Source organism: Paramormyrops kingsleyae, chromosome 16 (genome assembly GCF_048594095.1).
Source record: "Paramormyrops kingsleyae isolate MSU_618 chromosome 16, PKINGS_0.4, whole genome shotgun sequence".
NCBI classification, from domain to species: domain Eukaryota; kingdom Metazoa; phylum Chordata; class Actinopteri; order Osteoglossiformes; family Mormyridae; genus Paramormyrops; species Paramormyrops kingsleyae.
The window spans coordinates 9,240,473-9,252,632 of NC_132812.1; the positions used below are offsets into that span (position 1 = coordinate 9,240,473).

Sequence of the window (12,160 nt, forward strand, 5' to 3'; positions counted from 1 at the left end):
GATACAGAGGCTGCAGTAGCCAGAAGAGGATCAAATTTAAATTTGATTCTGTTGCTCTTACAGTCATAACTGGCGATATCGTCTGCAGAATCCTCCACTTCTAAAAAACCGTTTACAAATGTTTTCACGCACAACCGTCCAAGTACTACTGCTAATAATAATCAACATCACTATCATCATATAACAATGAGAAACATTTCACAGGACGCGGTTTCTCTTGATGTTTTAAGATTTAGATAGCCCACTTTAATCCAGCCCAGACTGTTGCTGTTGCGTCTGTTCACTTGACCCACTAACCTAAATCAAGGTATCTTGCCCTTAAGAAAACTATATATTTAGACAAGAGATGCTGCGTATTATCTGCATGCCGACTTTCATTACGAACAAATTGCAGCTTTTTCTTTTAACAGATGTCATATTTAAGTCCTATTGCATAAGGGCCCAATTCGAGATAAAAAAAAAATAGCTTAAACGCACCTGTCACAATCGCCCGAGTTGTTTAAATGAATAGCTCTAATAGCGAAAATGTACATACAATATTCAAGAGGTACACAAAATTGTCCTCGGTTTTAGTTCTTTCAGTATAAAATTTACATCTGAAAGAATGATGGCGCTCTTCCGTTATTATTTCCACTTACTTTTCATTGTTAGTTAGATACATATGTAACTGTAATTCCCATGAAAATATGAATTCGTAGTTTAAAATTATGTCTCAAGAGGCTTCATTCCAGTTATGGGTTGACGCACCAGTGCGACATTCATAAATCAGAAATCTAAGGGGGCATTAACATAATGAAACAGCAACGTGAGCGGCTTAATCGCTGCTATTTTAATGGACTCCACGCAGTTCATTTAATTGTCCGAAATAATTAAGCAAAAACGAAAACTACAGTAAAGCGGAGACCATACGGAGGTGGCGGCCTGCTGTCTGCGCCGCTCCCGAATACAAACGGCTCATTGTTGGCCGCAGAAATGATCGCGAACTGCCAGGAAAATAAAGCAGACCCCTGTGTTAGGTGTTCATGCTCTCCGTGTCAAGTTTAATTAGCGAAGTCGGCCGGAGCGCCGCGATCAGGGGCGAAGGAATGAGCGCACAGGTCACCGGAGGGCACCGGGGATCCCCGTCTGGAGGTTACTGTCACGGTTTAAAATAGCAACACAACAAATGAAAGGATATGTTGAGCATGCCCTACATGAAGAAAGAGCTACTTACCTACCTACCTCCCTTCCCTAAACGGTTAATTTATTGTGCTTCCTCCCACCCCTCAGTCATTAGACAGCTTCTCTAAATTCTGATAGTGACAAAAGTTTTAAAATAACGCCCTCTTACGGCTCCTCTTTGTTCGCAGTGCCGAATGTTTCAGTATTTCAATTGTGAGCCTCCACACACCACAACTCATAACTCTCCCAAATTAAAGATGAGTTTTGTAAGAACAATGAGAATCAGGCCTAATAACAATTTATCCAAAGACATAACGAAGAGTAATTTGACTACTTTTCAGTTTGCACTGAAAACTCTAAACAAATCACGGGTTGAATGTGACACTTCTCAAACATACAGTCTCGTGCGTATGACATGTCGCAATACATATGGTCTGCTTCAACAAAGGGAGGTAACTATCACAATATTGTGGGCATGTAAAATGATGTACTGTCTGTTTGAGGCAGCCTACCGAAATAATTCCTTATATTAAAAGCAGAATAATGTTATACAATTTTATAAATATGACTTTAATTGGAGCCGTTTCCTTTCTGCAGGCCACAGGGTATTGGCGGAGCCAAAAAAAATTCAGTGTGGTGGCCAGGGTGGGACCAGAGGTCATTTTGGGGTGGCACATAAATCTAAATATGAAACCTCGTCGCGGGAATAATCCCCCTTAAAAACAACGTATAGTCAGTCAGCCCGTTGGTGGCGCGTTTGAGGTGGCTCCGACTCTCATATAAAAAGTTTCAGTGTGCATAATAGCACCAAAGTCGACTGCGAGGAAAAAGCTCATGCGAAGATTACATCATATTTTTTTTTCAGATAAGAGCGACAGCCGTTCGCAGGTCGGCAGGAAATTACAAGGCGCCTAATTAAATAAACCAAAGCGGCAGAGATCGGCAGCAGGAGAAATGAGCGCATAGCTAGAAAGAAGCGAACGCATAGCGAGTGAGAGGCGCACATGATTTAAATGCACGGCGCTCCGCACCTCTCCCCAAAGTGCGCTCTCCCTTCTTTCCCTGTGGATGCTTTGTCACTCCGGAGCGTGTTTTCTGCTCTTAAATGCCGTTGCTTTTCCTTATTTATTCCAGTGTTCCTTTGAAACCATGGCATGAAGCGCCGGGCGCTGCGCTGGAGTGCCTCTCACTGCTCTAAAAGGTGCTGATTTTAACTTATCCGCTCAACATTTTTTTCTTTCTTTTTCTTTTTTTTGTTGGTGGAGTAGGGCCACCCTAACTTGGGGGTTATAAGTCAACTTGTTCATTGAGTCAGATAAAGACGGAGGGCAACGCCACTGTATGCTTTCCATGAAAATGACCAAAGACAGAAAGCTACGGGGGATTCATGAATGAAGGGCTGTGTGCGGACCGATCATACTGCTCCTCTGCATCGATCGGATGTCTCCAGCGATCGGCTGCATTTCTTCACTCTAAATTTTATGCTTGCCCTCGAGGTTCATTTTAGGAAATAACGGGAAGACGAACTTCTTACGCTTAGTATACGTGTCGGCGAGTTATAGAAACGTACACTTTATTTCCAGCGCACAGGGGAATATCACTTGGAAAAAGGCGAGAAAATGGGAAGATACATGCTGCGAGTGGTTTGCATCGTGGCTTGCGTACTTTCCGCTTGCTGCACACCGGCGCCGGGGACCGACACCAAAGCGACATCCCGGGATACGTGCGCGTCCTGCGGCGTCGCTCAGCCAGAGGAGCCGGGCCGGCTGGACGGAGACTTCCTGGAAGCCGTGAAGAGACATATTCTGAACAGGTTACAGATGCGGGAAAGACCCAACATCACGCAGCCCATCCCGAAGGCGGCGATGGTGACCGCACTGAAGAAGCTGCACGCCGGCAAAGTGCGAGACGACGGCAGGGTGGAGATCCCCACCCTAGACGGACACGCCGCGTTTACTAACGAGGTCCCGGAGGAGACGTCAGAGATCATCAGCTTCGCGGAGTCAGGTATAAAGCGCTCGAAACATCTCTATAGTTAATAGACTTTTTAACTATAGTTGAACCGGTTCGTCGGAGATCAAGACATATAGGCTACTGGGTTTATTTAAATTGTGATAACATATAATCGTCATTTATTTACATATGGCCTTGTTTTTGTGTGTGTGTGTGTGTGTGTGTGTTTTTTTTTTTTTACAAATTTAATTTAAAACGTGCAGACGACCAAGATGACAGATGAATGGATGGTCCATTAAAATTCGGATTTGGATCCCGCATGTAATGAGAGAGACGGGAATGTGAATGAAGTCGCTGGAGCGTTTCACTCACACACACCGCGATATAAGCGCTTTCTGTCTACATCGGGATATGATACTTTAAAATGATGTTTCATTTCAGCCCGGGTCTATACATACGAGCAAAAGCGCCGACAAGACCGCAATTAACCATATCATCACTACACACATAATAAATAAGATAAAACAACTAAAACAAGTCGAAGTGATTAGATGTTTAAAATGACACGCAGCAGACCATCCCGCTGTTTGATTCCGCATTTAATACGTGTTTTATGCATTCATAGGCGTAGACGCAGCCCTGTCCCTGGATTCTGTGTCTCTTCTGAGAACCTTAAATGACCTCTGTCCTTAAACAGTAGCGAAGGCTGTGTGTAGCCCCCAGCGAATAAAAGCCCTCTGGTAGGGTAAGCGGGTAGCCTAAACCTCAGCACAGGCGTTGTATGGGGGGGGTACAGGGACACATTTCCAGCCTTTCAAAGTGGTGGCAGGCATGGTTACCCCTCGATGCCCTTCCCACGACCCCTCGGAGCATGTTATCTCTGTGTGTTCACATGACAATAGGACTGATGGACTGTGTTCTGGACGACACTTTTTGTTTGGGTACAAACGGTTTGTGACCAGGTCTAAAAAAGCGACGTAAAACAAACCATGGAATAGTACACAGAGTATGAGTCATCTCAAAGCTGGAGGGGGGGGGGGGCGTTGTCCATTCCTGGACAAGTCGAAGGTCTTACTCACAGATGCCTCTCTGCATCTTTCTGCTGTACTCGGGTCTCCCAGACACAGAGACCCCCAACACAGTGCATGTGTGGTGTGTGTGTGTGTGTGTGTGTGTGTGGGGGGGGGGTTGCTGGATAGACAGACATGGTGCTGAGTCAGGCCTCACACGCACTCTGGTGTAAAGTGTGGCATGGTTCACAACACTCCGGAACTGGTGCCCATGCGCCAGGATTGGCTCTCATCAATGGAGCGACATCTGTTTGGCTTCCGTGTTAAACCAGTCCCTACCTTGTTATAGGTGACGGTCCGGCCCTTGATCATCCTTTAACACTACGTGTCTTTTGACTCTGTTTATCTCACATCTGCAAAACGAGTTTCTGTCAATGATGTCACCTGGCTTCTAATAAATCGCATGTCAGAGTGAAAATATTTTAATTCCTGCTCGATGGTTAACAAAATATCTTTAATAATATATTTACACGTTACACGTTTTTCCAAATTATGACAGTGTCGGTATTAATATTTACCTACAATGTTCCTGCCACACAAAGGGGTCATTATAAAACCCGGCTCTCCCTGGAATACCTGCTTTTCAGCGTAGAATCACAGGTCTTCAGCGTGTTCCCTTCAGGAGCAGCGTCCTGCCCTGAGAGCTCTTCTCCGATTGTCCCAGCAAAGTGCTGTTCTTTTCCCCCCAGCAGGCCTCTTGTGTGCTTGTCAGTTTTTAGACATCCTTTGCTGTCTTTCCCCCCAGAAGACGCGGTGCACTGTGCTCCAGTGGGGGGGCAAGCTCGTGCCCTGGGTCGCCGTGGAATTCCTTTACACTGCCCAGCAGAATCACAAATCACACTTGTTGTCATTCCCTCTTCTGGCTCCCGGACTCCTGTCCGCCGCTCGTCCTGTGGCTTGGCGAGGTCCCGTCATTCCCCCGCAGAAACAAGCCTCTTTCAAACAGCAGAGTAGCAGTCATGTTCCATCACTTAGCCCAGTGTGTGAGAAACCCTAGCTGACTGTCAGGTCTTGTTTGGCTTGTGCTGGCTTTTCACCTGTATCACAGACACATTCCTCGGCACGTTTATTGCCTTTCAATACACACCAGAGATAGTCAGGACACCCGCAACACACGCCATCACATCAAAGACAGTCAGGACACCCTCAACACGTACATGTTATACCAGAGACAGTTAGGACACCTGCAACACACACCATCACACCAGAGATAGTCAGGACACCCGCAACACACACCATCACACCAGAGATAGTCAGGACACCCGCAACATACACCATCACACCAGAAACAGTCAAGACACCTGCAACACAAGCCATCACACCAGAGACAGTCAGGGCACCCGCAACACATGCATTATAGGATTGATTTTAAAATATTATTACTGGTGCACAAAGCACTAAATGGTCTCGGGCCCAAATACATTTCTGAATTACTTGAACATTATGAAGCTAGCAGACCCCTCAGGTCATCTGGGAAAGGTTTACTCAGCGTTCCCAGAATCAGTACCAGGCAAGGTGAAGCAGCGTTCAATTTCTATGCTAAAACTGTCAACTCATTTAAATCAGGACTTAAAACGTTTACTACAGCTTTTCAATAAATTAAATCAGTTTAATCATACACTGTGACTACAATATAACTTATTTTCAGTTAACTATCTATTTGTTTTAGGTTTTTTAAAGTTAATTGTATTGTTATTTTTTTTTGTCTTTAAGGTATTTTATTTAAATGTGTTCTGCCTTTGTAAAGCACTTTGAATTGCCTTGAGTCTAAATTGTGTTATATAAATAAACTTGCCTTGCCATCAAACCAGAGACAGGCAGGACACCTGCAACACACGTCGTTACACCAGAGACAGTCAGGACACCCGCAACACACGTCGTTACACCAGAGACAGTCAGGACACCCGCAACACACGTCGTTACACCAGAGACAGTCAGGACACCCGCAACACACGTCGTTACACCAGAGACAGTCAGGACACCCGCAACACACGTCGTTACACCAGAGACAGTCAGGACACCCGCAACACACGTCGTTACACCAGAGACAGTCAGGACACCCGCAACACACGTCGTTACACCAGAGACAGTCAGGACACCCGCAACACACGTCGTTACACCAGAGACAGTCAGGACACCCGCAACACACGTCGTTACACCAGAGACAGTCAGGACACCCGCAACACACGTCGTTACACCAGAGACAGTCAGGACACCCGCAACACACGTCGTTACACCAGAGACAGTCAGGGCACCCGCAACACACGTCTTTACACCAGAGACAGTCAGGACACCCGCAACACACGTCTTTACACCAGAGACAGTTGGGATACCTCCACTTGTTTTGCACGTGTTCTTATGAGATGTGGCTGACAAAGTAGTTGAGTAACAAAAGGTATCACCCCCCCACCTCCCACTGCAAGTGGGGACTTGCCGGCGGGCCCACCCAGGCTGCTGTGCCGGACTCCCCCATGTCTCACTAGCTGCATGTTACTGTGCGCCAGCTCCCTCTGATTGGGTATGACAGATCACACACAGGTGTTGCTGGACACCCCGCTGGTTATTTCTGGAAATATTTTCACTTTTCAAGAAAACAAACCTACATGAATGCATACAAATGTTTTTTTTTAACCGCGTTTTAAGCTGCAGTGCTTTCCCAAAGACACAGGCCTCTGATCCTCCTCTCAGCAGCACAACAGGGGCTGTGAGTCGCTCGAAACTCCTTACAAGTGCGGCTCCTGATCCTCCCTTAGCACCTCCGACTCAGTGCGATGCGTGATTCATATGCGCGTTACATAACCCAGCTCGCCTGGACGGCGTCCGACGCCGGGCTGCTCAGCGTCGGGCCGGACAGAGAAGGTGGGAGGCAGGGAGGCGAGAGTCCGGCCCAGTGCCAGGCAGAGTCTCAGCCCGGCCAATGGGGCAGCAGGGATCAGACCATGTGACCGGTGCTCAGACCTTATGTCGTCACCTTAACCAACCCCTTGCCACCGCTGTCCTGGCATCTCGGCAGGCAGGGAGTATTTTCGCTTTAGATTCACTCATGTGTACGGGGGCTGTTTTTGGATGGTGTTTAAAAGGGTCTGGCCCAGTGGCTGATGGGTAAAAGTGTACAATCAGGGCGCTGGCAATGTTTACTCACGGTTCAGTGCATCACATGCTGATTACCGTTGGCCTGCTGATCTGCCTGGCCCACCCACCTCCATTCTCACAGTTGCTGGTGATTTATGGGGTTTCGAGGTTCTCAGTTAGATAACGGGGGCTGCTGAGTCCTGACAGGGCTGTGAGGGTGTAAATAACCACTTTGGGAAGAGACGGCAGAGTGGCATCTAAAGGCTGCAGCTGTTGACAGTGACCCTGACAGAGTGTCCCACATCACAGCTGGGTGGGGGTTTGGCCAAGGCGTGGTTTGCTGAAGCGGCTGGCCTTCCAGTGCAGAGCTGTACGCACTTGTTTGGCTTGGTGTCATTACTGCTCTGGAGGCCCCACCTGGGCATGAGCTGGTGGGCACTGTGCCCTTTGCACTTCTCTATGGGGACTCTGCCATCCCCCTACCCTGCCCCTGCAGCCGACCATCCAGGGGCCCCCGTGAGTGTGGGGTGAGCCCCCCCCCCTCCCTAGTGACATCCTTCTGTGAAGGGGGGGCTTCCCCGCAAAGTGGCAGGGGCAATCGCTCTGAACCTCCCCAATTCTCCGCAGCCATTCTCTCCGCTCCCTCCGTGAACGCAGTCCAACTGTGAGCGCTCGGAGGCAGCGCCCACGCCGCATGCTAATCTCTGCTGGAACAGAGGGCAGCTTGTGTGGGACACCTTCACCAGCAGCTCACGTTTCAGGGGACGGCCTTCGCCGAGCTGCGGCACTCTGGCACGTGTCTGTCAGAGACTGTGGAGCGGCCCCTCGCCGTAGCGGCATCCCCCCATGTTTTTATGCATGATGCAAAAGAAAGCAAAAAAACGCACCATTGTTATGTGACTGACATTGACGCATAGAGTCGAGTGCCCTCGTTCTCATTGGATAGGGAGGCAAGCAGTCAGTCCGCATTTCACATCCCTCGGCCGTCTTGATTGCTTTGTATCGTTGCGTAAAATGGCCTGAAACAGAGCTGGTCCCTTAACGTGCCGCTGTCTCTGTCTCGTCTGTCCCCCACAGATGTCACGCAGTCCCCTCAGGCAGGCCTCTACTTCCTGATCTCCAACGAGGGCAACCAGAACCTGTACGTCACGCAAGCGAACCTCTGGCTGTACTTCAAGGTGCTTCCCTCCAGCCCGGAGAAGGGCCTGCGCAGGAAGGTGGCGGTGAAGGTGCACCGGCGTGAGCCGGGCGCTGCTGGCACGCGGACCCTGGTGGAGAAGCGCGTGGAGCTGAAGCGCAGCGGCTGGCACACCTTCCCGCTGACGGATTCCGTCCGCGAGGCCTTCAGTACGGGCGACCGGCGGCAGGACCTGGAGGTGCAGTGCGAGGCCTGCCAAGCCAGCGGCGTGCTGCCCGCGCTGGTGAACCCCAGCGACGAGTCGCACCGGCCCTTCCTGGTGGTGCAGGCGCGGCAGGCAGACGGCAAGCACCGGATCCGCAAGCGGGGGTTAGAATGCGACGGTAGCAGCAGCTTGTGCTGTCGCCAGCAGTTCTACATCGACTTCCGGCTCATCGGCTGGAACGACTGGATCATCGCCCCCTCTGGCTACTTCGGGAACTACTGTGAGGGAAACTGCCCCGCCTACATGGCGGGGGTGCCTGGCTCAGCATCCTCCTTCCACACGGCCGTGGTGAACCAGTACCGCATGCGGGGCATGAGCCCCGGCTCCATGAACTCGTGCTGCATCCCCACCAAGCTCAGCACTATGTCCATGCTGTACTTCGACGACGAGTACAATATCGTCAAGCGGGATGTGCCCAACATGATTGTGGAGGAGTGTGGCTGTGCCTGAGGGGGCTGAGGGGGGGGGGGGGACGCATCACAGATACATCTTCTTTATAAATATCACCCTATTCTGTGACGTTAATTCCTGCACACACACACACAGACACACACACACACCCTCGCGAAGCACTCCTGCAGAATCATACGTGTTGTACATATATTTATGTCTGTTAATATCACGTTGTAGAAACTTATCGATTTCGCCGGCGAGCAGATCGAACCCGGTGACGCCGAGGTGGGCAAACAGATGAACCATAGGTCTCGGTGTCGAAGGGAAGATAGGGGAGCCGTGAGCAGATTATATTTTTGTAGTTGACCGTTTTTGTATGAAAGAAGGAGAGATCTCCTCCAGCGTGACGAGGATCCTCCGGGGGCCGATGAAGGAGGGCCAGCAGGCAGCCAGCGACGCTCCGGCCTCATCCGCACGAGGACCTCGCAGAAGCACTGACCACGCAACGTTCCGATCATCAGCACTTCCGACAGGGAACACCACCTCTCTTCCCCGCTACTCTCTTCCTCGCGCTCCATGAGGATGGGACTCCGTTCAACCACCCTTCGTCCCCCGCCTGAAGCGCATGACCATTCAGCGTTACCGGGAACCAAGAGGGGGCGGGGCTTGGCGGCATCCCCGCGATTCTGCCGGTGGAGCTAAAAACACGCCGGTGGGGGATAGACCCCACATGGCACTGGTGTCCCCCCCCCCCCCCAGGTTTATAGCGATGTACTTAAACGGCTGCCATAGCACGGAGCCGCCAGCGGTGCAGCCGCCACTGCGCAGCCGCCACTGCGCAGCTCCTGCATGCACACATCATAGCACTTGCCGATTTAAATGCCTTGGGGACCCCTGCTCAGTGTCCTAAATGAAACAAGTGCCGTTGAGCTATGCAATGTATAGTATTGACCCACAAGCAGACGAGCGGAACTATCCTACTAGTTTTTAACTCTCATCAATACTTGAAATGTAATCATTCGTTTCCTCTACAAAAGCGGATGATTGTCACGACGTTTGCACTGAAAAGTCACGTGATTAGATAAAAAAGAAAAAAAACTGCCATTGAAAAAAAAAAAAATAATAAACTTATTTTTATAGAAGCAAATTGAATTCTGTTAAAATGTATTATACCTAATGATGGAACCAAAGAGGCCAAATTTTGAGCTGTTATAATGATGGTGTCACCATCTGTTATTTTGTGAAGTAGTCTGTGACCATTTTAAAAGGCCTAAGTGCTGTATCAGGGTACAAAATCATGGATTCCACTTTCATCTAAACGTCTTTTCTATTTTGTACAGTAGAAAAATGGAATATTTCATAATTTTTTCATCAAATTTAATTCATTTCAGTTTTCTATTTAATAAAAAAGTACTTTTTAGTCCAAGAATCAGTTAGAATCAAATGCCATCTCTGTACAGTTTATGTAAGATAAAAAATATGGTTTTAAAATATTTTGTGCTTTGTATCTGGAATAAAATTCATTAAAATAATCTGCAGAAAAGTGTGGATTTGGAAGGTTTGTGGAGTGTTTTCCGTTGGTAGAATGACGAGTGAGCTTTTCAAACTAGGCAGAGTAGAATGGAGATCCCTGGAGACCCATCTCTGACCGGGGGCAGCGCGCTTGGGGGTGACTGACCTTTATGGCAGCCTGCACTCTGAAACCAACCTGCAAGAGCCGTAAAAGCTTTCCAAGGAACATTCCAGAAGCAGGTTGCTGCTCAATAGTCCCGCCCCTTCCTGCCAACAGACGGGCATCCCCTTCCCTGTCCTGTGCTGAAACTCCCACCCTCTTCTCTCGGTGCTTGGAGTAAAAATCGGTCAGTGGCTGAAAGCCGACTCTCCCAGGCGGCTCCCCAGAAGGCCTGCCCCCTCCCAGGCCCTGCCATAATGTTTACACAGGTGAGCACCATGAGAGACCTAATGCTGGGATTATATTTATTAAAAGGAGACATTGGGCAGCAGGTCAGGGTCACGTGACAGTCCCTGTGCAGCCGTGATGTCATACCTGTTCTTTGCAGAGACTGGAATAGTGAGAATGAGCGAAACAGCCGTGCATAGATGCCTGTGACCTTTATCCGTAACTGTGGCAGAAGGGCTTGGCATCCTGGGGCATGAGCAGGGGCTCAAACGAAAGGAACATTAAACAGCACAGGCTGTAGTCCATAGAGGTGTAGGGTGGGCCGGGGCCCAAACGAAAGGAACATTAAACAGCACAGGCTGCAGAGGTACAGCATGGGCAGGGGCTCAAACGAAAGGAACATTAAACAGCACAGGCTGTAGTCCATAGAGGTGTAGGGTGGGCCGGGGCCCAAAGGAAAGGAACTCCATCCGCCACCATGTCTGTGGTCACTGCCCAGCATACATCTTCTTTGCAGAGACATCACATGTCAGGCCAGCATTTACATTTTAGTTATCTGGCAGATGCTTTTTCAAAAGTGACATACAATTTTTTTTGAGACAGCAGGGTCAGACTGTGCTGCTCCCCAAACCCTGCACATGTGCAGCCACACGGACCAGTTGAAAGACCCACGTACTAGATTTTACAGACCCCGCACACAAGGAAATTTACTGGTTACCGAGACAAAGATATGCTTTGAACACCTTCAATATTAAGGATATACCATGCACTTACACTAACAAATATGATGTAACACTAATATTTATATATTATATGATTATAAGCGACCCAAATCATTTTCAGTATTGTTTTTGGCTTACACGTCGTCTGTGAGTTTCTGCGATCTTTCAGCAAGCTCCAAAAATATTCCTGTTTAATTGTTCATGGCCAACTTGCGAACTGAAATCGCGAACGTCAAACGCGTGAATGTGAAAGCGATTAAAGCTTAAAATGTTTATACGTTTCACTTTTTGTGTAATAAATAATGTGCTGTCATAATTCATTGAGCTTTATTAATTAGTTGACTGAAGCTTAAAAATGTTTTTAACAGTGTTCCCCTTGGCTTATATGTGTGTTCTAGATGCTTCTCTGACAGAAGTCTTCCTCATACCCCTAATTGACAGGGTGAGTCACAGCCAGAGCAGGTCAACAACGCCATCCCTAAAATG

The 12,160-nt window shown here is 48.7% G+C and overlaps 1 protein-coding gene across 1 annotated transcript; it reads left to right on the forward strand.

Moving 5' to 3' along the window:
* Window positions 1-1,898: 1,898 nt before the first annotated feature.
* On the forward strand, window positions 1,899-10,595 carry inhbb (inhibin subunit beta B). The gene is made up of 3 exons (XM_023826898.2): window positions 1,899-2,362; window positions 2,745-3,168; window positions 8,334-10,595. Exons 2-3 carry the CDS (start codon window positions 2,781-2,783, stop codon window positions 9,107-9,109), a joined length of 1,164 nt encoding a protein of 387 aa, XP_023682666.1. The 5' UTR covers window positions 1,899-2,362; window positions 2,745-2,780; the 3' UTR covers window positions 9,110-10,595.
* The last annotated feature ends 1,565 nt before the right edge of the window (window positions 10,596-12,160 follow it).